This window comes from Lithobates pipiens, unplaced genomic scaffold (assembly GCF_037356315.1).
Source record: "Lithobates pipiens isolate NorthernLeopardFrog02 unplaced genomic scaffold, aLitPip1_a1.2 Scaffold_13, whole genome shotgun sequence".
In the NCBI taxonomy this organism is placed as follows: Eukaryota; Metazoa; Chordata; class Amphibia; order Anura; family Ranidae; genus Lithobates; species Lithobates pipiens.
This window is the reverse complement of record NW_027507718.1, coordinates 463,889,988-463,917,027: the sequence shown is the minus strand read 5'-3', so window position 1 is coordinate 463,917,027 and position 27,040 is coordinate 463,889,988. Positions and strand designations below refer to the sequence as shown.

Below are 27,040 nucleotides of genomic sequence, written 5' to 3'. Positions count from 1 at the left end.
GTGAAACACACAGTATACATACAGTATAATGTAATCTTACAGATTACATTGCTGTATGTAAATATTTCACATCCCCGTTGTCCCTAGTGGTCTGCCCAGTGTCCTGCATGCAGTTTTATATAATAAAAACTGTTCTTTATGCCTGGAAACTGGAGATTGCCCATAGCAACCAAACTGTCACTGTACATCAAAAATGATTTTAGACCAGCTAGAAAACAGCGATAATAAATTAGAATCACTCGCAGAATTAAGCGATAGCGATTTGTGGGGAGATCCGTCATCAAATACTGAAAAGTAATGACAGTGACAATTCTGCAACTGAGCAAATTTCTGTGTTTTTGATTTGATTACATTATTGAATAATTTTTATTATTGTTATATTATTATTTGGTACAATTATTTATAATTATTTATTATATTATAATTTATGATTTAATTTTTCAAACTTTATCATACCCGGGATGTCTGCTAGACTCTGGTTTGGACAGATTTAAGAGAGTTATTCCTAAGAATTGCAGGACTACAATATAAAACGCCAAATTTTCATGCAAAATAATGGTACCGCTTTTAGCACCTAAAATCCGAAATAATCGTACCGCCAGGGAGGTTAAGTTTGCCCCCAGTGTAGCAGTCCTCCACTAATATTGGGGTGTTTTGATGTGAAGATTGAAATATTGCATGTGTGCCTGGAGGAAAAGCAGGGTTGTCTTTTAGTGGGGTAAGGGGGCTAAGAGGAGTGGTGATGATTTTGCTTTTGGCAATTTAGTGTAGAATCTCTAAAGTATTGCCTGTAATGGGGTGATTGCGTATGCTAATGGGGTTGCTAGTCCACGGGATCCATGGGGAGAATTTCAACGGGGTTGTGCAAAGGGATTCCTCAAGTAATACTCAAGCCCCGTACACACGAGAGGACTTATGTCCGACAGACTTCCGAAGGAGTTCTGCCGGAGTTCCGACAGAGTTCTGACGGACTTTTCGAATGAGTGGACTTGGCCACACACAATCACACTAAACTCCGACGGATTCGAACGTGATGACGTACGACTGGACTCGAATAAGGCAGTTCATAGCCAGTAGCCAATAGCTGCCCTAGCGTCGGTTTTAGTCCATCGGAATAGCATACACACGAGCGAATTTTTCGAAGGGACCGGGTCCGGCGGAGTTCCGTCGGAAAAATTTGAAGCATGTTCCATATTCTAAAGTCCGTCAGACTTTGGCGAATCAAAAGTCCGTTGCAGCCCACACACGATCGAATAGTCTGACGGAATCAGTCCGTCGGACTTTGGATGTTGAAAAGTCCGCTCGTGTGTACGCGGCATCAGTCCTTTGCTTGACCATGACAGTGCCAGTCAATTATTCTGGCCAAGTGTGAAGCGTACTAATAATGTCTGAAATCCGGTAAACCCATCCCGCCTAATTCCTTAGGGTTGGTCAGCCAGTCAAGCCGTATTCTAGGTTTGTGCCAGTTCCATGGAAGCTGATTGTTTTTTTATGCAGAGCTGCACCAGATTTTGCACTCTCCAGTTTTAGTAAATCAACCCCTGTGTTTTTGAACATTAAACATGGAGTACAAATGCTCAGCTCTCCTATTAGACGTGGCAGTGACTTGTCTGCTTCTCATACTGATCCAATGGATTCCATCGTTTACAGGTCAGTAACATAGAACAAGAATGTAGACCAGGAGTTCAGCGTTCATAGTCTTTTGATGCAGATTTGTTTTACCACCACAATAATCATTTAGTATTTGCTCTGTCACCTATTTGTGCTTAGAAAAAGTGATAGAGAGAGAGGAATAAAATAGCAATACTTCTGCACATTGGCTTTCTGTTTAGCAGTGTAGTTATGTGCAGCCTGCGGATAGGAAACCTAGATTGATCTCTGAATTCCCACGTTATCAGATTTTTACTACTGGGTTCTTCTAAAACTTTGGGAATATGGAAATATAGCACACTCATAAATGTACCCAGTACCCAGATGCTCTACGTGTCATGTATTGGAGAATGGTCACAGCAGTTTGTGATGGCAAAGATGGGGACAAGGAGCTCACTGCTGCAGGGATCATAAAAGCTGATTCAACTCTCTGCATCTCTCTGCCTTTCTGCTAGTAGTCCTCTATGTTCCATGTCTCCTCTGTGTGTTCTCTTTTTATAGTATAACAGAACCTAACAACGCTTTTGTGCCTACAGCTCCTAGAATTAATGGAGCTTGCTTGCTTTCTTGCATTCATGAGAAAATATCACCGGAGAAACTGTTTTTAATTTCCTGTACTCCATTTTTATTATAAAATGTAAAAATGTAATATGCATTATACCCTGTGCACCTGTGATACATTTAATCCTATACATCCATTTATCCATTCTTATTCCTTCTGGTCCTGCATTATAGGCCTACATTCACTACAAGATCTATAGATGTTTACAGCAACAGTCTAAAACACAAAATCATATGTGCATAAATATAAAGCGTGCTTATTACAGTGATCAGTATAGAGTGTAGCTTGGTTGAAGGCGCTTCATAGCATATAGCACAGCTAATCAATACATTGCCCCCCGTTCTACTCCATAAGGATCCAATGGTCTGCTATGACCGCACTTACACCGTTGGTGTGCAGCATTTTGATAGCTTAACAGTTTCATGGTGGTAGACTGGAGCTTGCAATGCTCATCATACACAACAGTGCCAAACTCCTTCTGTTGAGGGTGTCAGTCCTGTGTACCACTCTTTTACATAGCAGGCAGCCAGAAAGGATGCTGAAATCTGCGTTGTGCTGCAGTTCTTGTACATCTGCAGATGTCATAGTCTTTGTTCACACTTGTGTACCTCTTGAGGCTTTGGTGTGCTTTCAGAGTTGTTTGCATATTAGGTCCATGTACTACATTAATGTGTTTTACATGTATTCTCTTGCATCAGATAGATGTAAATACCCTTTTTACAGTGTTGAAAGGTTTTTAAATAACTGGGTTTTTATAAATCATACAGTATAAATTTGTGTGTATGGAAGCATCCATATCTATCTATTGCCTATGTGCAGCACTAGTAGAAAAACAACTTTGCAAAATTTCCAAATGAAAAAGAGAAATAAAAGTCCCAGTGAAAATTTCAGTCCATAAATAAGAAGTTAAACAACACCCATCCGTGTAAGATAGCAGTGGTAGATTGCAGAGGATGAAACCGTGAAAGATCCTTCAAAGAATGTGCCTCCAGCTCCACACCCAAGTGAGGAAGTAGCCTGCTTACCAGCTATCCGTGACCACTAAAACAGTAGTCTCACCCAACACAGGGAAATCGGTCTCCCCACGACCCTTAATGGCATCTGGAACCACAGCCAGGACGATAAAATTCAAAAGATATAAAAGAAAATGCTTCCATAGTGCAGTACTTTATAAAAGATGAATTTAATATAATAAGTGGGTTGCACTTACAAGATGTAAAACGTTCACAAGCAATACAGCAATGTGTCTCATAATGAAGACCATGGCATCCCCACAGACTTTTCTTCACTTTCTATTTTGTTTGCCCATCAACCTCCTCAGAGGAAAAATGTGATGACGTCTCCGTGGTAGACCACCCTGCACGTTTCGTCACCAGCGGTCATCTTTCGGGGATTGGCAATTGACCGATTTCCCTGTGTTGGGTGAGACTACTATTTTAGTGGTCACGGATAGCTGGTAAGCAGGCTACTTATTCACTTGGGTGTGGATCTGGAGGCACATTCTTTGAAGGATCTTTCATGGTTTTCTCCTCTGCAATCTGCCACTGATATCTTACACAGATGGGTGTTGTTTAACCCCTTATTTATGGACTGAAATTTTCACTGGGACTTTGCTTTAGTTTTTCTTTTTCTCATTTGCAAATTTGAACATTTTACAAAGTTGTTTTTCTACTAGTGCTGCGCTAATTTTGTATATATTAATCTATTTGAGTTTTTGTATTAGACTTTACAGTGTTGGCAGCTTTGTCAATTCACTATATTTTATATATAGTTTTCTAGTGCAGCGTTAGCCTTTGGGCTTCTTTTTTCACATTATCCATTGCATATACAAGCCACATTCCCTGCTTTTCAGCTACACAACATTTGTGCTTTACTGGAAGTCTGCCGGTTGACTCATTAAAAACAATGCACCCCTTGTGGCTAATAATCTTATTTCAACAGTTGTTAAGAATGAAGTTATTACAAACTAAATGTTTTTTACCATATGGAAGAGCAAACCCGTAAATAAATGCGATATTCATATAAAATTTTATTTTAGTTGCAGTGACAACTAAAAATATGTGCCCACTGATGAAACACTATAATTTTCCAACACATTATCATTTTCCTGGAACGTGAACCTGTTGCTTTGCTAGTGCAGGGAAAAGCAACAGGTTCACTTTAATTAAAGAAGAACTGCAGTCTGCTCACATAATTTGTAATAAAAACATCTTTGCCATTCTGAAGCTTCCCTCCAACCACTTTGCATATTATTTTATATATACTGTGATTCTGTACTTGTCAAATATGCTGCAGAAATCTCCCTCCACTGAGTCTGGCTGCGACCATTTTAACTGTGGGCAGCTGAAGCTGCTGCCTGTTCACTACCTGGATTTATACAGACACACAGAGACACACCTCTAGCTCTGCAGCCCTGCAGCTCTCATTGGCCCTCTTATGATTGATCCCGCCCTTCCTGGCAAACTCTCACAAGAGTGAGAGAGAGAGAGCTGTTCATGATGTCATATGCCTAGGCTAATGACCAGACAAAAAACAGGAAGTGGGCTGTATAAGGTATTTACTGGCAGAAAAAAAAATGTTTTACTATCCAAAATTAAAACAACAAGGGCAGGAGATTTAATAGATGGAAAGTTAAAATAATGACAGAAGGTCCACTTTAAGTAAAGGCAACCTGGAGCATAGGAGGGGTCTATGTAAGCTGGAAGTCACCAGAGTCACAGTTTAACCAACTCCTGCCTGCATGACGTTGTTGTGCACTTTGAGTGGAGATAGCTGGATGACACCTACAGCTACAGGCATCATCCTGATATCTTTTTTTCAGCTGACGATTTCCTGCAATGTTAAAGCCATCCTAGCAGCTCATTAGCCCCCACCCTCTGGTGCCTTTCTGGGCTCTCCTGTGCGATCAGGAAGCAGCGGATTACCACAGAGCTTGCCGAGGACCAGATGTTCTCCGACCATCTCTATGACCCTGGGAGGCCGGAAGCGGCGTCGTCACTTCTGGCTCTGGCACATGGAAATACTGACATTTTTTTCCCCTAGAATGCAGAGATCAATGTGTTTTTTTTTTTTATCTCATGCTTTCCAGGGTAGAGGGGATATCTGAGGTCAGAATTAAAGGGACAGTGTAAAAATTAATAATACAAAAGAAATTTAAAGAGCCCCCCCTCTTCTATACTTGGAAGTAGGGGGTATTCCCTTTGGCTCCTAATCCTGCCAAGGAGGATTGGGGGGGGGGGGGGGTGTAAAGCAAATTGATTGCTTTGCCCTAAATGGGTAAAGAACATATTTGCTTTAAAGTGGTTATAAACCCTCACATATACCCAGCGAAGTGACTGGCCTCAGGTGATACACAGAAATGAAACAAATACTTCAACATAAGTTATACCTGTCTATCTGCAGCCCTTTCTTCTCTACATGCATTCAAAGTCCAGAATATTTAAAGATTGTCTGAGCTGTCAGAAAAAACTGGGCGGGGAGCGGAAGTTACATTTGCAAAGTTCACTAAAGAGAGCTCTGACAGCTGATTGGAGGGAAAGGAAGGGACCCCCTCCTTTACACAGCACACAGGAACAGAGCTAAGGCGTTCAATCAGCTGGAGGGCCCTCCCTGTCACCATTTTTCTGTTAGTGTCAGGAAAATCTATCAAAAGTGACTCATGCTGATAGCAGAGGAACAAAGCAGCAGACAGAAATGACAATAAGGCCCCTTTCACACTGCTGCGACTTGAAATTCGCGCGATTTTGCTGCAATTTCGTGGCCATGATTTTGATACAATTTCAGGGAATGCCTGTGTCTATGGACCTCAACTCGCATTAAAGTCGGACCAAAGTAATGCAGGGACTACTCTGAAGTCGGTGGGACTTGAAGTCGCATAGATATGAATGGTACTCATTGGAAATCATGGGGTACGACTTGTCATGCGACTTTGCAGTCCCAAGTCGCACAAGTGTGAAAAGGGCGTAAGGCTGCATTCACACCTGAGCATATGGTTTTCAGGCAGGAAGTCACGTGTTTTACCACAATTTTTGCCGCGTTGTTGCCACGATTTTGTACAGGTCAAAAGGTCACCAATGTAAAAAGCAGTAAAACACCTGTAATCTGCCCAAAAAGAAGCTCATGTACTTTTTTGAGCTTCAGGCGTTTTTCTTCAGGCGACAGAACGCTCAGATGTAAACAGGGGCCAAAATGAATGGGATTTTGCTTGTTGGGCATTTTTGAACTTTTGAGATGAGCGTTTTACAAGTGTTTTACGGACTGAAAACGCTCAGGTGTGAATGCAGCCTTAGGGGTTGATTTAGTAAAGGCAAATAGACTTTGCACTTTGCAAAGTGAAGTTGCCCTCTGCAAGTGCAGCTTCTCCAGAGCTTAGTAAATAAGGTGAGGCTTCACTTTGCAAAGCGCATCTAATCCTATGCAAAAAAATTAAAATAAAAAACATAATTTTTGCTTGCACGTGATTGGATAATGAAAGTCAGCAGAGATTCTGCTCATTTACTAAGCTATGCAGCAATTGCACTTTGTAGTTTATTTGCCTTTAGTAAATCAACCACAAAGCTCTCTTAATTGAGACAAGTACACACTATAGAAGGATATTCTTTGTTCATGTACTATGTCTGAGGTTTACAACCATTGTAACGAAATGTGCAATGACGTATCCAGTAACTGTAAAAATGATTGGGAATCTTTTTAAGTGGGCTGTAAACCCAGATCACCATTTTTAGTCTTGTCAGTAGACTTTCCAGGTATGAACCGTCAAACTTCCAGTAACCCTTGTCTACTAATTGTGATAGGCTGATACAGTACAGATAGGCTATGGTTATTAGTAGTATTGATTTTACACTTGTGCACATGAATATTTAATACCTGCAAATGTTATACATGGATTCTCAGAACTGTTGTCATGTCGTTATACCCATCATGCATGGAGCCGTCTCACTAATCTCCTATTTTGTGTTGCTGTTTGCAGTCACCTCAGTTGCTCTCTCCAACACCTACAGAGGTAATTGGCCATGTCTACATGTTTGTGATTTTTTTGTTTGTTTATTATTTTTGCCTTTTGCTTCTGTCATGCTGGCATTCTCATCTCGCCAAGATCCCATAATTCTTATTTTATTTCATATCTGGTGAAAAATAATCCATAGAACTCTGTACAAAGAAGCTGCAAACGCCCCAAGAATTTAACTGTTAATATGTTATTTTATGCAGTGTGGTAGAAGTGTACTGTCAGTGTGCAAAGGTCAGTAATTGATGGGCAATCAGATTTCAGATTACTATAATCAGATGAGTAAGCCCTGGTTCACACCAGTGCAGCTTTGAAATCACGCTACTTCAGCGCAATTTCAAAGCCGCAGACCTCCACTTTTACTGTGGCTTGTGACTTCATCTGGCAGAAGTCAAAGCAAGTTGCAGTGAAATTGCAAAAAAAGTAGTGCAGAAACCTTTTTAAATATAAATATATATATATATATATATATATATATATATATATATATAGAGTTGCAACAATTTGAATGGTTACATTGCTGGTAAGGGGGTGCGACTTGTCATGCAATTTTGAACTGTCAAATCGCATGACAAATCACCAAGGGACGAATTTCCAATTGATAGCCTTGATACCTTACTGCACTTTGTACCTTATTGTTTTATTGTTTCTCTTTTGTTGTTTGTTGAGCTGAGTGTGTGAATTCTTGTTTGAAGCATTCATGTTCTGTTCCGTGTAATATCATGCAAAATATTATGTGAAAGATAGGACTGTAAACTGCAATATATTATTTTTTTCTTGGGTTTGGTTATCCTTTAAGAAATATTTTTTAGCATCCTTAATAAAAAAAAACTAGCACGCAATAAGCAATTAGAAGTGTGCTGAATCTGCACCGTACCATACTTGGTGCATAAGAAGCCCCCCCACTGAAATTTGTCACATGCCCAGGAGATCTAGGAATGTTAATAAGCATCAAACTATATTTTTGATGCTTAATAACATCAAACATTATATATATAAGTATATATATATATATATATATATATATATATATATATATATATATATATATATATATATATATATATATATATATATAAAATATTCACACGTGCGACCAAGGCGTTAAGCTGCAGTTTTACTGACCCCTGACTGCCCGCCGGAATGAGGGCATGCAGCTGCTCAGGGCTGTACACATACCTTACACTTTGAAACAAACGGGATTTGTCTTCTTGAGTGTTTTAGAGCTTCAAGCAGAAAATTGCTCTGGTGTGAATTGGGACCTGAAATCTCTTTGGTTCATAGGTCATCTTGCAGTGTAAAGGTTTTGTATCTTGTAAAGCGGGCAGCCCCAGTTGAACAAAGGCAGTGTAGTAGACACATTGCTTTGTTATTCAGAGGAAAATATTTGAAGAAAACAAAAGCTTTGCTGTATTTTCTAATTACGGAACTGTTTAGAACTCTGTTTGACCTACTTTCAGTGGTGTCTGATTTAGGAGGGCTTCTGATATGCAAATCAGCCAATCTCCAGAACTAGACACCCAGAATTAGTTGGTGTCTATGGCTGGACATAGACTGAGCAAATTTCTTTCCTGCAACCATGGGTTGCAGGAAAGTAATTTGCACGATTCCCTAATCAACATAGACAGTTGTGACAGGGGAATCCCTCCAGTGAAGGCACTGTATTCTCCCGGTGGAGGGGCGGGGCGGGCAAGGGAAGCCACCCCTGCTGGGAGAAGACAGTGATTATTGCTAGCAGATATACCAGCCACTATCGATAATGACAAGTAAAATCCAGCAGACTGGTTTGATCAACTTGGTACATTCAGCCTGTCCACACACGGTTCGAATCTCAGTCAGTTCCTGCTGAATCAGCTGAGATTTGAACCGGCTATGGTTGGCCTATGTCTGCTCTGCTTTAAAGAAGTTCTCTTGATGGATAGTCCTAGCCGCAGCGGCAGGTCCGTGAAGGCAGGAGGGAGGACACTGAAACCACAAGCTGCAAGGAGCCAAATTACAGCTTTCAAACCCAGAGTAGAACTGACCAATCAGAACGTGTTTCAGAGGCAAGTCACGCCTCCTAAAGCTGTCATTCGGCTCCTTGCAGCTCGTGGTTCCAGCGTCCTCCCTCCTTACTTCACGGACCCGCCACTGCAGCTAGGACTATTCCACTATCTCGTGTGGGATCTTTCACACAGCCCACCTGGGCACAGACAGTCTCTCATTATTACCCTGTGCGTTGAACCTGTTACCGTGTTTTATATTTACTCATTAAACTGTTTTACGCTATTGGTCACCTGGCGCCTCTCTTCTTGTCCCCTAGACTATCAAGAGAACCCATCATTTTGCCCAAATGGATGTGGATGCCATTTTGCCAAAACCAATGGGGTTATGTGAAAGGAGAAGTATGGTCAAAGCTTTTTGGCCATACTTCTATTGATGACAAGAGTGCAGTTCGTTCTGCACTCCTGGACCCATTTTAAGCCATTTCGATATAGATTGCTTGAGAGTTAATTTTTAAGGTGTTCCTTGAGGGTATTCAACTTTTTCAGCAGTAATAGGTCAGGAAGCTTGACATCTTTATTGGCTTTCTATGACATATGACAGCCATAGACTTAGAGGTTGAAATCATTGCTGGTGCGGTGATGGAATGATTCATTAGATGAATACTATATGATGGTTTTCATGGCACACTTGTTTTATTTAATTTTTCTACTCCATTAGAGCGATCTTGAGGATCGGTCACTGAAACAGTACCGAGCTTCCAGCCCGAGCTCCACCGGCTCCGTAGGATATGGCCGTTATACTCCAACATCTCATTCACCTCAACATTACAGCAGACCAGGTAAAGTAGGAATAAATTGCTTTTATCGTGTTATATTTTCATCCACTTATGTACAGAAAATTTAGATAATTGTTACTCTGTGCAGTGCTTATATCTTTAAGCTCTTTTATAAGAAAAAAAATCATGTTTAAATAATGAATGTACATTTGCAATTCTTCTCATACCAGTCATAACCTGGACTATGCAAACTGAAAATATAATGGAATATTTAAAAAGCAGAAGCTAGGTTCAATTTAAGCCATGTGTCAAAAGGATCCATAGATCAAAAGATACAGGCTAAATGTATATGTACATTCTAACTGTTCCGAGCCCATCACATCAAAGAAAGCCATTCATAAAAAATGAATTCAGAGGCTACTACAAGTGTCAGATGGCAGAAGCACCTTGAAGGGAACAAAGTTTTCCCTTGCTGCATTGGCAGGTAAGTGTTCACCCTATTGTTTACAGGGTGCATCTGACTGACTTATTTTATGATAGCGCCAGGGTCACGTAATGCCGCGTACACATGATTGAATTGTCCAGCGGGAATTGGTCCGGCAAACAATCTGCCAGACTTTATAACGAGCGGACTTGGCCACACACGGACGCTCCGAAAGTACAGCGATTTCTAGCGCGATGACATACAGCGCGTAGGGGGGGACTAGAAAAAGGAAGTTCAATAGCCAATAGCCTCCGTCTTGTACTTGCTTCAGAGCATGCGTCATTCTTAGTCCACCGGACTAGCACACTGACAAACGGATTGTCCGCTGAAAGCCAAGTCCAGCGGACAAATTTGGAGTCCACACACGATTGAATTGTCCAGCGTACTGTGGTCCGGCAGACCGAGTCCGCCGGACAATTTGATCGTGTGTACGCGGCATTAGAGTGAACCTCACATAAAAATGGAACGTCTGCTTATCTTGCAGCCTTCCACCCCCTGAAAAAGACACACATTTTATAAAAACAAAAATAGAAAAAAAGCCAAAATTACATCCCCCGCTAGGTTCTGACCACTTTGTCTGTGCAATGCCATGGAATATGGCAGCTGTGTGCAGGGACATCTTTTTGCGGGATTTTGGATTTTCAGCTTTCACAGAATCCCATGGTGAGGTTGAGTGGCCTCACTCTAACCATTGCATAGTGTCTGGAAGCAGTGGTCAGGCTATAATATTAATATATTCTAAATTGGAATATATGCATCATTATGGTAGTTGAAGATCAAACAGAAGCTAAGATTGCAGCTTCCTTGGCTAAAAAAAAAGGATAATTTACTGTATTATCATCCAATCATGTACAAGCAAAAATGCTGTTTTTTATTTTCATTGCATGTCCCCCTCAGATCTACAGCGGTTGCACTTCTAAGTGCACTTGCGGTGCACTTGTAGTGCAAAGTGGATTTGCCTTTAGCAAATAAACCCCATTGACCTCTTAAGTGCAGGAGCTGTGGGGCAATTCATGTTTAGAGTTTTCAGCAGAAGTTCTGAAGTTCTCTAAGTACATCTCTCAGAAGCTCAGCTCGCTCTCCCAGCAGCGATTCAGCATCTCAACTCCCACAGCTCTACTCTATCAGCAGTGAATTAACAGCTCAGCTCTTATTGCTTCCCTCTACCAACAGCAGCTCCCTGTTTCAGCAGTGACTCAAAGTTCACAGCAAAAGCACTGAAGCCCTCAAAGTCCTTCTCTCATCAGTTTAGCTCTGTCTCTCTGCAGTGATTCAGCTCAACTCACGCGATCTCCCTCCCACCATTGACTCAGCTGCCTTCTGACTTACAAATCTTTGATGTAGACACAGATCAAAAACTCTGAGAAAGAAGCAGGGAGATCTCAGCTTTTTAGCAAATGATTTTGTTGCTTCTACTGTGAACTTTGAGAATGAATTGCTTCACTGTACCTGTAGCTACTGAGGTAATTGGGGTTTTGCTTAAAAGCTCATTAACTGCTTCTTGAGAATATACAAATAATAAAATGTCCACAGCGTAGCCACGGGTTTACTTTAAAGTATGTACTGTACATGTTAAGTGACAAAAATACACCGTACAGTTCTAGAGAAGAGTACAATTGGGGAAGAAAACTCTTCTCATATACTTTACCAGATCACATTATTAAAAAAAAAAAATATTCAGTTAAAGCAGAATGTAATTATTTTAAAAACTACTTTCAGCATCCAGATTTTTTTGCAGAAAGGGGCCACTTTTGGGAAATCTACTATTGGGAAATAATACAAAAAAAATCCCTATAATTCTGAAAACATATTGAAAGATGGAAACACACTTTCACACTAATGCCGTGTACACACGAACAGACTTTTCGATAGCAAAGGTCAGACGGAGCGAATCCGTCGGACAATTCGATCATGTGTGGGCTTCATCGGACCTTTGCTGTCCAAAAATCTGACGGACTTTAGAAATAGAACATGTTTCAAACTTTTACGCCGGACCCAGTTCCTATGAAGAAATCCGCTCGTCTGTATGCTAGTCCGACGGACGAAAACCGACGCAAGGGCAGCTATTGGCTACTGGATATGAACTTCCTTATTCTAATCCAGTCGTATGTCATCACGTTCAATCCGTCGGACCCTGGTGTGATTGTGTGTGGCTAAGTCCGTTCATTCGGAAAGTTTGTCGGAACTCCGCCAAAAGTCCGTTGGGAAGACCGCTGGACCTAGTCTGCCGGAAAGTCCGGTCGTGTGTACACGGCATAAGAAGTAATCCAGGATATTTACAGCACCATACAGCAACCAACAGTTTGATGTCTTTATTTTTTCCCAGTGGCCCCCACCTGATTGCCTGCTTTTAAAATACCTTGCCGTGTTAACTATTTGAAGTTCTTCTGAGTTGTTGGTTCTAAAGAAAACATAATTGCATTTCTTTGTACTTGATTTCCATCTCATATCAACAAAACTTGTTTATGGAGAAGGCTCTGCATGATCTTATACAACGAGTAAGCTGCAAAACATTTGCTTATTTTATTTACAATGCTTTGCAAATTATCTGTTAGTGCATGAGTTCCCTCATGGAGCTAAAACCGTTCTTTTAATTTCCTTTTTTGTTGGCTGATCAGTTGGTACTGAACCTTTTGGTACCAGCAGCTGCACATCTCTGTCCCAACATACAAGCCCCACATCTACATTCAGGCATCATTACATCCCTTTCTTCAAAGGTAAGGACAGGAGTGCATCTGTGCTGTGATTCCTGTAACTGACATGGCGTTGGTTCAGATATACTGTTCTTCTGGTTTAGCTTTGTGGCAGCATGAACACAAACTATTTTATGTTGTCCCCTTTTCTTTTGTTATTCTTTTATGTTTTTTTTTTCACTCATAACCTGAAGCAACATCTAATAGCATTTACAAATGCAATCTCTAATTTTAAATGATCAATGGAGGTCTTATTCACACTTTAACGATCCTTTGCTGTGCATTAATGCACATGTGTTAGAGCATTGAGGAACACACTAATGTGTTTCATTAAAGGGGAAGTCCACCCTAACACTAAAATCTCTACATCTACAGGCATCCACGATCTAAGGCCCCATACACACTATTCGTTTTTCTGCCGATTTTTGTCTTCAGGTTTACCAAAACCATGTAGTGCAAGGGTCTGCCTGATTCAAACTGAAACTCTTAAGGTTTGACCTCATATTATATGGTCTTGGTAAATCAGAAGACAAAAATCTGCAGAAAATCTAATAGTGTGTATGGGGTCTAAGACTAACCCATCTAGCCCTGTAAAGAATAAATCGCTATACATATGTTTTCTGAAGTCGATCCATCCCATGTTGAGCTGTCGGCTTCGGCTCCACTGTGGAGGGGGGTGCAGATGAGGCAACCGACAACGGAAGCCCCATAGTAACTCTATGGGTTACGTCACTACCCATTGATTTCACAACCAGCTGTCTCCCCTGTAGAGCTTTTGCCACTGGAGACCAGACCGAAGCAGCTTCAAAAAAGCTATGTATACTGATTTCTTCTTTACAGGGCTAGATACGTTAGTGTTAGATCATGGATGCCTGTAGATGTACCAACCGTGGTGGCTGGTGTTTTTTTTGGGGGGCAGCAAACAACCACCCCCATGGGCGACTGGCAGCATGGCACTACCCCCTGGTTTTCTGCAGCACTACCCCTCCCCCCCCCCCCGTCTACCCGTCGCTCCGGCACTTAACCTATCTAGGTGGTGGGCAGTGGATTGTGGGCAACGGCTCCAGTATCCTCAACCTGGCGGGCTGCAAGCAGCGGCTCCTTTCCTCCACGGCTTCCCCTGTGCGTGTCCTCTCTCCTCCTCCTTCTCCTAGGCATCCAATAGGATCGCCTGTTAATTTGGACAATTGGGAAACAGGTCTCAGAGGAGATTTAGTGTGAAAAAAATGAATTTTCATTCACTATCGTCACACAATTGGGTGGGCTTTGAGCGCAGTGCATAGCCCTTGCATACCATATGGTATATGCTTTGTGGTGCGTTGTGCATTGGTCTCTACTGTACAGTGAATTGGGGTGTTATATACAATGAGCGGAACACCAGTGCACTGCACATAAAGCAGGTACTTTGCCATGCCACGTGTTCATGAGCCCTAAAAAGAACATGAGTAGGCAAAGTGATAGGGTCTCTTAATGACCCCTTCCCACCCTCCTGCTTATACCTTTGCCACATTCTTCTGCCTTTCTAATTTGTCTGTATGAACCCTCGAAATTCCCTGGTATTTACAAGTATGGGTGAGCATGTGCTTTTGCTCTTCCTTTTTAGGATCCCAGGCTTGGTGGCTGAGCAACCAACAGCCAGGCCTGAACACTGTTAAATGAGGGTGGGGAGCAAGTCATTAACCCTGTGTGAACTCCAACAAAGATGACAAAGTGGTTACACAGTGATTAAGCCTTTCATAGACAGGGTTATTTTCTTTCTTGAACCACAGTCAGTGTTGATGGGGGAATCTCTCCCGTGGAGTCATTGTATTATAATAGCCGCTAGCAATAATTGCATTTAAAACCCAACAGGCTAGTTGTACCAAAGTTGATTGATTGATCAAATTGGGTACAATGAGCCTGCCTATACATGGTTCGAATCTTGACCAGATTTAAACCGTCTATGGCCTGTTTAAGACTCAATGCTCCTGAATAGGAACAAAGCAGCAGAGGAGTGCAGGAAAGATAAGTATCATAAGAAGGGATGGTGGCCAAAGTGACGGGTTTCCAAAAAAGAATTTGAATCTGTTTATTGGCAGGCTGATTGTACAGAAGTTGTTTTCCCAATCAACTTTTGTACAACCAGCCTGTTTGAAAATTGTCACTCCATCGGTGCCACCAGCTATAGCCAGCGGTGCTGATGAGTGTATTCTGATGACTTCATGGGATGGATTCCCCCATCCACCTCGAGAGTGTAGATGAGGGAATTGATAAATTTTCTTTAGTTCAACCTGCTGGTTAAAAAAAAAGAAAAGAATCATGTGTGGCCTGAAACAAAATGTTAAAATTACTGCCATTCACTATGTTATTTTCCTTGCTATGGAGGAGCAACTAATCTGAAAATTTACCTTTAAGATCACTTCAAATGTAGGTATGTGATCCAAAATGTGCAGCAAATGGTCATTTTTAAAATAGTTTGACTGTAATCAAATTTGATTGGTTGCTGCTCTCTGCCATGTATACTGCCATGTATACTGCTTTGATAAAGATCTCCAGCCCGTTTTACTTTACTTTTGTACAGCGTGGGGAAATGTAGTAACCTTGGTTAGCTTTTTTTCTCCTGTATCCTCATTGAGGAGCCTTTCCCTTGCGTCCTGTCCCAGTAAGGAGTCATTTCCCCAGAGGAGCCACAGACAGAAGTAAAAACCCTTCCCACTATAGTTTGCTTAAGCTAGACATAAATAAGCCCCTGGGCATCTGCACCAACCTCTCCACTGCTTAATGCTGATTAAAGGCAAAAATCTGTGAATTCTCTCATATCATTATGGGAGCTAAGCTACTCAGCGGAGATGTTTGCATGTACAATCCAGTGAATGTTACTGCATTCTCCAGTCTGTAATAAGCCAAAAGCCCATATAATCAATCTGCAATTTACTGATAACAAGGAGAAGCAAGGCAGATCGATTGGATCAACTACTTTGCAAGAGTAATTTTTGATTATACCTAATAGAGGCATGAGGATTTGCATAAAATCCCACATCAGGTCATGCCTATCATTAATTCCATTTCTCTAGTGTAATAATTTGGGCAATTTGTGCCAGCCAGCTTGTGCTTATTGAGGCAGAGTGTCTGATTCGCTCAGCTTTAGGAAATCCTAGTTTAATAAATCTAGTCTCCAAATTTAAAGGAGTAAAGCTGGTATGCCATATTTCCATTATCATAGGATCCCTGTGAAGACTGTTAGTGAGGCATTACTACTGAAGCCCTGTACACGACCGGTTTTCCCAACGGAATTTCGCTGAAACTGTCTTGCGTACACACGATCACACCAAAATCCGACTGCCAAGAACGTGACATTCAACACATACGCGGGACTAGAAAAAGGAAGTTCAATAGCCAGTAGCCAATAGCTTCCATCTCGTACTTGCTTCAAAGTATGTGTCGTTTTTGGTCTGTTGGAACAACATACAGACGATCGGTTTTCCCGATAGGAATTGGTTCCATCGGAAATATTTAGAACATGTTTTATTTCTAGGTCCGTCAGAATTTTCGAAAAGAAAAGTCTGATGAGGCATACACACGATTGGAATATACGATGAAAACTTCCGTCTGACTTTTTCTGTCGGACATTCCGCTCGTGTGTATGTGGCATAAGAAGGAAGGTGGACATTTTGTCTTAAGATGTCGCCTTCTAATTGGGGCATCTCACCCTGCCATAGGACTGCACAGCAGCTACAGGCAACTTTGTCTGTTAGGATAGTCGTGGGAGATTTACCCTCCCTCCACCGGGGTGGACCTAATATTAAAGTATAACTAGAGGCAAAACTTTTTTTTATTTTTAAATAGAATGGAGAGGTATTAGTACACCTGTAAGATTTAAATTGCGGTGCCCCCGTTAAGGAGATTCACCCTCTCTATTTGTCCTGTTTACTATTATCATTAAAAGTAAAAGAAAATACCAAATTTTGGGTTTATTCCCAGAAAAGTAATTGAAGGGAAATCTTCAAGTGGGGACACTAGTGACAATCAGGGATTTCCTCACTTTGGTGGTATCTCCTGTCACTTCCTTTTTGGCTGTTGGGCAGTAAGTGAAGGGAAATCTCCCCTATGGGGCACAGAAGGCAAAAAAAACATGACCCGGGTTATAACCATCCCTTACTCTAACCAAAATGAAAAACAATTGCCTTTTAGTTCTATTGTCAGTGTGAATAGAGCAGGGTCAGACAGTAGTACAGATCTTCACTTGTAAAAGATACCCCATACTTATTTTGCACAGGCTGAAATTCAGTCCATCTTTGACCAATATTCCATTATGGTTGCTTCTGATCATGAAATGTGTTCATCTTGCATGACAATTATGTTGAGATCCATCAGCACAATTTAATGTCTGCTGCACAAATTGTATTCCTAAATTTCACTGTAATCTATAAACCTTAGAAATGTCACTGCACTTAGTATTGATCGTGGAAGTAAATGTAAACACAGGTGACAATATGTTTTCATTGTGTTTCTTGTTCTTTGTTGAATTAAACAGTTCACATTCGTTTCCAACATCTGTTCTTCTATGGTATGCTGTTATACGCAAAATCTTACATAAATTAAAATCCAATCTGTCCTCCAGATAAGTTATTTTTTGAAGAGCTGTGCAAGAATTAGAAACATCTCACTAAAGAGGGAGTTTACAAATACGTATTAGATACAAATTCAGCAATAAAACAAATCTATATTGTAATCTGTAGTGGTTGGGTCCACAAAGATGTCATTTTTTTTCTTTTTATTTGTGCTTTATGTAATAGAAATAAGATATATTCAAATAAAACATATAAATGGATCAGCCATAACATTGTTTGTCACAACCCACCATAAACATAATATTAAGTAGGTACCCTTTTTGCCACAAAGAGCCCTGATCCGTTGAGGCATGGTCTCCACTAGACCTCTGAAGATATGCTGTGGTATCCGGCAACAAGCTATCAGTAGCAGATCCATTAAATCCTGTAAGTTGCAAGGTGGGGCCTCCATAGATTGGACTTCCCATAGTGCATCTTGGTGCCATCTCTGCCCAAGGTAACCGATGCACATCCACATGATGTAAAAGAAAGCATGATTCATCAGACCAGGCCACCTTCTTACATTGCTCTGTGGTCCAGTTCTGATGCTCATGTGCCCAATGTAGGGACTTTTGGCTGTGGACAAGGGTCAGCATGGGCACCTTGACCAGTCTGCATCTATGCAGTCCCATACACGAAACAAACTGTGATGCACTGTGTGCTCTGACACCTTTCAATTGGAAACTTTTATTCTGAAATTTTAGCTACAGTAGCTCTTCTGTTGGATCAGACTACACAGGCCAGCCTTCGCTCCCCATGTGCCTCAGTGAACCTTGGCCACCCATTACCCTGTCACTGGCTCGCTGGTTTTCCTTCCTCTGACCTTTTATAGTAGGTCCTGGCTACTGTAGACCAGGAACATTCCACTGCAGTTTTGGAGTTAATCAGACCTAGTCTACTAGCCATTACAATCTGGGCATTGTCAGAGTTGCTCAATTCCTCATGCCTGCCAATTATTTATAATTTCAACACATCTACTTCATGGATAATATGTTTACTTACTGCCTAAGATATCCCATCCACTTTTGGGGGCCATTTTAACAAGATAATCAATGTTATTCACTTTACCATCCAGTGTCATGTTATGACTAATCAGTGTTTATAACCCATCAGGTGTTAAAGGTGTGTGTGTTACCACATGTAACATTGGAAATTCTGACTAAACCCTCAGCACACTGCTATATGCCCTTATACATTTCTAGCAAACTTTGCATAAAATCATGGATTTTTGTTTCACATACATTGTAATACATGTTCAAACTGGTCAAGTGTGTCAAAGTAATCCCTGTCTGGCCAGTCCATACTTACTTGCTTTTGGCATACCCCATTGCCAATATGGTGCAGGGAGACACAGTTGAAGGAAAGCTACAGACTTAGGTCTGGTCACTGACCTGCACTATGCAATAGAAATAAGAGATGTCTGTGCTCAAATCCAAATAGCTCTTGCATATATATATATATATATATATATATATATATATATATATACAGTATCTCACAAAAGTGAGTAAACCCCTCACATTTTTGTAAATATTTTCTTCTATTTTTTCATGTGACAGCACTGAAGAAATGACTCTTTGCTACAATGTAAAGTAGTGAGTGTACAGCTTGTATAACAGTGTAAATTTGCTGTCCCCTCAAAATAACTCAACACACAGCCATCAATGTCTAAACCGCTAAGTGAAAATGTCCAAATTGGGCCCAATTTGCCATTTTCCCTCCCCGGTGTCATATGACTCATTAGTGTTACAAGGTCTCAGGTGTGAATGGGGGAGCAGGTGTGTTAAATTTGGTGTTATCGCTCTCATTCTCTCATACTGATCACTGGAAGTTCAACATGGCACCTCATGGCATAGAACTCTCTGAGGATCTGAAAAAAATAATTGTTGCTCTACATAAAGATGGCCTAGGCTATAAGAAGATTGCCAAGACCCTGAAACTGAGCTGCAGCATGGTGGCCAAGACCATACAGCAGTTTAACAGGACAGGTTCCACTCAGAACAGGACTCGCCATGGTCGACCAAAGTAGTTGAGTACATGTGCTCAGCGCCATATCCAGAGGTTGTCTTTGGGAAATAGACTTATGAGTGCTACCATCATTGCTGCAGAGGTTGAATGGGTGGAGTGTCAGCCTGTCAGTTCTCAGACCATACGCCACACACTGCATCAAATTGGTCTGCATGGCTGTTGTCCCAGAAGGAAGCCTCTTCTAAATATGAAGTACAAGAAAGCCCACAAACAGTTTGCTGAAGACAAGCAGACTAAGGACATTGATTACTGGAACCATGTCCTGTGATAAACTTGGTTTTGGTTCAGATGGTTTCAAGCATGTGTGGCTGCAACCAGGTGAGGAGTACAAAGACAAGTGTGTCTTGCCTACAGTCAAGCATGGGGGTGGGAGTGTCATGGTCTGGGGCTGCATGAGTGCTGCCGACACTGGGGAGCTACAGTTCATTGAGGGAACCATGAATGCCAACATGTACTGTGACATACTGAAGCAGAGCATGATCCCCTCCTTTCAGAGATTGCCTGCAGGGAAGCATTCCAACATGATAATGACCCCAAACACACCTCCAAGACGACCATTGCTTTGCTAAAGAAGCTGAGGGTAAAGGTGTTGGACTGGCCAAGCATGTCTCCAGACTAAATCCTATTGAGCATCTGTGGGGCATCCTCAAACGGAAGGTGGAGGAGTGAAAGGTCTCTAACATCCACCAGCTCTGTGATGTCATCATGAAGGAGTGGAAGAGGACTCCAGTGGCAACCTGTGAAGCTCTGGTGAACTTCATGCCAAAGAGGGTTAAGGCAGTGCTGGATAATACAAAATATTATGGGCCCAATTTGGACATTTTCACTTAGGGGTGTACTCATGTTTGTTGCCAGCAGTTTAGACATTAATGGCTGTGATTTGAGTTATTTTGAGGGGACAGAAAATGTACACTGTTATACAAGCTGTACACTCACCACTTTACATTGTAAGTGTAATTTCTACAGTGTTGCCACATGAAAAGGTATAAGAAAATATGTACAAAAATGTCAGGGGTGTACTCACTTATGTGAGATACTGTATATAACCCATTGGGTCTTAAAAGAGTGTGAAGAATATATAGGTTTAGGCTATTTGGATTTAAGCACAGACATATCTTATGTCACGTACCTTGTGGCAGAGCACCACTGGTGTTACAACAGTGGCCGCGAGAGTGCGGTGAGTGCCTGCAAGATCTTCTGTTGGTTGCAGAAGTGTGTGGCAGGTGCGTCACCAGAGCTGGACTGGATGGCTGAAGCAGCAGATGGCAACAGGAACAGCAGATGCAGACACCCAGCAGATGTAGGACCAGCGTCACCAGGCACTATGCAGAGCAGGACAGACAGATAACTGGATGCAGGGTTAGACAAGCTAGGTTAGTAACGGAAGATCAGATATGAGCATAAACGACAGGCAGAGAATGGTCAAGATGCAGGCAGAGGTTGGTAACAGGATATCAGGCAGATGAGAGATATAACAAAGTCTTAAGGCAAGCCGATCTCAGGATAGGTAGAGAGCAAGCGTGGTCAGGGTAAGCTACGTCAAAAACAGGAATCAAGCACAGATCACAGGAACAGGTATAGGGATAAAGCTGCAGATCAGACAGCAATGCACTAGTGCAGCTGCTGCCCTTATATAGGCCATTTTGTGCCAGCATCAGTGGTTAACGCACATGTGCATATGTGTTCTCCTGTGCATGCTCATATTTTCGAGCATGCGTATATGGGTTTGCCTTTGCCTGGCAAGGCAGGCACCTGCAGGAGCGTTTCTGTGCATGCATATCTGCCTAGGAGATTTGGCTGTGCTATGGCCAGTATGTCTCTGACATCTTATTTCTATATAACTGTAGCTCTTCTTCAGCTGTGTCTATCTGCCCAATATTGGCTCTACATCCAGTTAATTATGTTATAAGCAAGTAAGTATTTAGCATTTTGCAGAGTAGAGTAGGGACTGGTTAGAGAGGGATTACGTTGATGCAGTTAGTCAGCTTGAACATGTATTGCAATGTACATGAACCAAAAATCCCTTTTTAAATCCCTTTATAAAAAAAATCTATTTTTATATAAATTTTGTTAGAAATGTTTAAGGCTGTACTGCAGTGTGTAGAGGGTTGATTCAATATTTTTAGATGAGGGCACCCAACACATGTTCCTCATATCGATTTAACACTAGCCTGATGTTAGGATTGAATGGCTATGAAACTTTGGATTGTCTTAGCACTTAAAGTGGTTATAACCCTAAAAGAAAAAAGAAAATGATCCTGATCCTTTAAAATAGGATGCACAGCATAGTGTTTGTGCTGCGTCATTTGTCCCTCTCTATGTTCTAAAAAAACCTGGTTGATCCTGTCTGTTCCTGCGCCCCCCCCCCCCTTAGTGTGCTGACCACAGTAATCATGTCTCCTGATCCATGATACGATGGTCAGTGTATGTGCCCTAGTCAGCCTGCTGTTTTCCTCTCTCCCCCTCCCTCCCTGCCTGTCAGCTCGGGAGTCTGTGACATTACTACTGGGGAATCCTGTAATCCCTTCTCATACATATATATTGTGCAGTATCTGTGTTTTTTAAAAAAGATTCCACAAAATATCTTATTTACAGCACCACTGGGCGCTCAGGTGACCTCCTGCTGCTCTTCTCCTCTCCTTCCAGCTGATGTCAGTGGGGAGTCTCGACCATCCCGTGTTAGTGCTCAGAGCAGGAAAGGAGAGTGCCGGCAGGTCACATGAGAGCCCAGCGGCGCTGTAAATAAGGTATTTTGGGGAATAATAAAAAAAACACAGATACTGCACATTATAGCATTCTGTCAGAGAGGGAAATGCAGTATTTCTCAGTTTTACAACCACTTTAAAGGAAGACAGGCCTTGACTCTGTATCAGCTACTGTGGAAGGGTAATGGCAGCTTGATCAGCTCTTTACATTTAAAATATGATCACTGGTTGCTCTGTGAACCCAGCAATCACAGATATAAGCCCTCTCAATAGATGTTTCATAAAACCATAACTGAACCTAGTACTCCTTTATTTTCCAGGCATTGCTGTTGTAATTGCATTGTTAATACTTCCATTGTGCATTGTAAACGGCTCTGCTAGATACAGATAATTGCTGGGTGGATCCTAATGAGTGGGGTCTTCAGCAGTTACTGTCACTTCACACCTCCCTTGATTTCAGGACTGCAGTTACAGAAATGTGTAGGTGGAATGGGGATGAGTCAGGCTGTCAGTGAGATTTTATTAAAGTTTATTTTCTGAATCATATAACCATTTTCATGTAATATTAGAAATCAACTTAACTTGGGTATTTCTCATCAATTAAAAGACAAACTCAGGATAAACATTTTTTTGAGCTGTGGACAAAGTGGATAAGGCATATAGCAGGTTGTAACTCTATTTTGGAGATGCACAGGATATGATGGGAAAGCTCTCCAATGAGGGCACAGACTAAATAACAATCTTTAAAAGAGAAGTATGACTGAGGCTTTTTTTGGACATACTTCTCTTCTGGGTTACAGGAGTATAATTACGTCTATTCTCCTTTGACCCAGAGCTATTGGCCACTATCAGCTGAGTGGGTAGAGCCACATCAGGCTCTGGAAGAATTACAATAATATTGTTGGGATCCTCCCCGCTGCCTGATTGACAGCTTCTCCTTTCAGTGTGCTTCTGAGAGTCAGAGCCAGCAATGCCCGCCCCCTCCCCTGTCTGGCACGCCAGCCAGTGCTGAAGGAGCAGAGTGTAGAGCGGTGACTGCCAGTCACTGCTCTCCACACAGAGAAATTGACGGTTCTTGGTCTTATAGCTAACGTGGGACAGCTGCTGCAGCATGGAAGTGAGTATGTATGTATTTTTTAAAGCCCATACTTCTCCTTTAAGTAGAATGGGGAATGGTTTGAACCTCTGTCTTTATTACTGTTCGTGTCTTCCTGTCCAACGGAATGGTTGGAGATACATTATTTTCACTTCCTCTAGGCCAGAAATGAGAGGAGACCTCTCCAAAGTGAGGGAAATTACCTCTTAGTTGTCACAACAATAAGTGCCAAAATTTGAAGACTTAGGCATGTACACATGACCCTGATTTACCCTGATGTACCGCAGCCACGGGAAAAATGCAAAACGAGTCAAAATCCAATAAAAACCTATGTGTCCATGTCCATGTAGGTGTTTAGCAGAATTTAGGAGCTGCTGCGGTTATGTGAGGTTTAACCTCCCTCAACCCCCTTTTCCTGAATACAGAAGACTCGCATTTAGGATAGGAGCGCGCTGACCGCAGGAAACTGCAAAATGCGCTGCGGTTTTGCCACATTTTGCTGTTGCCAGCAGTCAAAACGTTCCTATCCTGAATGCGATTCTATTTCTCCATGTTCAGGAGAGGGAGGTTAAACCTCACATAACCGCAGCAGCTCCTAAACTCATGGACACATAGGCTGTTATGGAAATACGTTTAGAAGCTTTGGCAAAAGAAAAAAAGGCCAAAGCTCCTAAACTCAAGTTTAGAAGCTGTAGTATACATGAAGACTTACCCTCTATTCCCATCCCAATAACAACTCAACATTTTGGAATTGTCCTTGCTTTTGGTTCTGCTGATAATAGCCTCTAACATAAGTGGAGGTGGAGGTGGAGGTAGGGGCCAGATCCCTAGCAGGGAGACAAAAACAACAATAAAACATAACAGGCTTGCCAACCCTTCCCTACTCGGTTCAAAACGGAAAAAAAAAAGGTTTTGGCTTAAGATACATTTTCACTTTAGTGCCATTAGAGAATACGAAAGTAGCTGAGCTCATAGCAGGCATATTCTGTAAGTGCTAAAAGAGAATTTTGCTAATAGCTGCAGTGATAAAGTGAAGTGAAACAAACAGCCAGGATACTCGCCTTTTTGTTAGCACTCGTAAAGAGTTAAATAGCGGATAAAATTGTGTTTGCTTTTTTTTTGTAATTAAACAAGACTGTAGAGGCCAAGGAAGATGAAATCATTTAATAGCGCAGTGAAGAAGGAAGCCACAGGAGGTCCGGGGAACTGCAGACAGAATCCCAATTAGGGTTAAGCATTAATATATAATCAATGTGGCATTTACCAGGGAGAGAGGCACAGACACACCTCATTTTTTTCCATGTTGTTAGGCCTGGAAGTTCTGATTTATTTTAAATAAATATACAGAATGATGCTTTAACCACTTAAGGACCAGAAACGATTTGCCCCCTTAATGACCAGGCCATTTTTTGCGAAACAGCACTGCGTCGCTTTAACTGACAATTACGCGGTCATGCGACGTTGTACCCAAACAAAATTTATGTCCTTTTTTTCCCCACAAATAGAGCTTTTCTTTGGTGGTATTTGATCACCTCTGCGATTTTTATTTTTTTGTGCTATAAACAAAAAAATACTGACAATTTGCTATAATAAATAGCAGCGTTTCTCTCCCTATGGGAGCCCATTGATTTGAGTAGAAGTCGCACCAGAAGTCTGATCATCATGATCCGACTTCTGGTGTGACTTGTGGGCTGAGGATGAAGGGGAACCCCCGCCAAAATGAAAAAAATATTGGCATGGGGTTCCCCCCCTCGGACGATAGGTCTGGTATGGATTTTAAGTGGAACCCTCTTTGGCGAAAAAACAGCATGGGGGTCCCCACAAAAATTCATACCAGACCCTTATCCGATCACGCAGCCGGCCGGTCAGGAAAGGGGGTGCGGACGAGCGCCCCCCCCCTCAACCGTACTAGGCCGCATGCCCTCAACATGGAGGGTAGGTGCTTCGGGGGCAAGGGGGCCCTGCGGCCCCCCACCCCAAAGCACCTTGTCCCTATGTTGATGAGGACAAGGGCCTCTTCCCGACAACCCTCGCCTTTGGTTGTCGGGGTGTGCGGATGGGGGGCTTATTGGAATCTGGGAGCCCCCTTTAATTAGGGGGCCCCCAGATCCCAGTCCCCCACCCTATGTGAATGAGTATGGGGTACATTGTACCCATACCCATTCACCTTGAAAAGTGTCAAAAATAAAGCACACTACATAGGTTTTTAAAGTAATTTATTAAGGGTCTCTTCCTTCTTCTCTGCGCTTTTCAGCCTCTTCTCCACACTCTCCGGTTCTTCTGCCACTTTCTGCTGGGCTCCTCCGCTATCTTCTGCTCTTTTGCTCGCTCTTTTTCTAGCGATTGCCTGGTCTTCTCCGTCGCCTTCTTCTTCTCTTCTTCCGTTGTTGACACAGCATTCTCTCCCGCTGTAATGCTGTGTGCTCGGTGCGTGACTTATATTGGCATGGGGCGTGGTCACCGGGTGATGTCACCCGGTGACCCCGCCCCCTTATGGCATCACCGTCCCATCATGCCCTGGGTGGTGACATCATAAGGGGGTGGGCTCACCGGATTACCACGCCCTATGCCTATATAAGTCGCTGCGCACCGCGCACACGGCATTACATCGGAAGAGAACATCAGAAGAAGAGAAGAGGGAAGAAGACGACGATGTCTGGGCCAACGCTAGTAAAAGAGCTGGAAGAAGATAGTGGAGGAGCCCGGCAGGAGAGGCCGGAGAGCGCAGAGAAGAGGCCGGAGAGAGCGGAGAAGTCAAAAGAGGACCCTGTCTTCTTAAAACCTGTATAGTGTGTTTTTTTTATTGACACTTTTTTTCCCCAGGTGAATGGGTAGGGGTACGATGTACCCCAAACTCATTCACATAGGGTGGGGGTCCGGGATCTGGGGGCCCCCTTATTAAAGGGGCTCCCAGATTCCGATAAGCCCCCCGCCCACAACCCCCCGAAACCAATGGCCAGGGTTGTTGGGAAGAGGCCCTTGTCCTCATCAACATGTGAACAAGTTGCTTTGGCACCTGAAGCACCTACCCCCCCATGTTGAGGGCATGCGGCCTGGTACGGTTCAGGGGGAGGGGGGGCGCTTATTCGTCCCCATCCCCTTTCCTGACCGGCCGGGCTGCGTGCTCGGATAAGGGTCCTGTATGGATTTTTGGTTTTAGCGGCGCTTCAGTGTGAAAGTAGCCTTAGTGGTAACTGCCATTACGTTGGCGATGGTGAGTGTTATGCCACGTACACACGATCGAATTGTCCGGCGGACTTGGTCCGGCAAACAATCCGGCAAACAATCTGCCGGACTTTATAACGAACGGACTTGGCCACACACGGACACTCTGAAAGTCCAGCGATTTCTAACGCGATGACGTACAGCACGTATGACGGGACTAGAAAAAGGAAGTTCAATAGCCAGTAGCCAATAACTTCCTTCTCGTACTTGCTTCAGAGCATGCGTCATTTTTAGTCCGCCGG

At 42.4% G+C, this 27,040-nt stretch overlaps 1 protein-coding gene across 1 annotated transcript in view; it reads left to right on the top strand.

Annotated features, from left to right (window-relative positions):
- Positions 1–27,040, top strand: part of ABLIM2 (actin binding LIM protein family member 2) — a 234,885-nt gene that overhangs the window by 100,970 nt on the left and 106,875 nt on the right. The window contains exons 11-13 of the mRNA XM_077477846.1: positions 7,182–7,214; positions 9,921–10,041; positions 13,081–13,179. Of these exons, the coding sequence (XP_077333972.1) occupies positions 7,182–7,214; positions 9,921–10,041; positions 13,081–13,179 (253 nt within the window). The remainder of the gene's footprint in view (positions 1–7,181; positions 7,215–9,920; positions 10,042–13,080; positions 13,180–27,040) is intronic.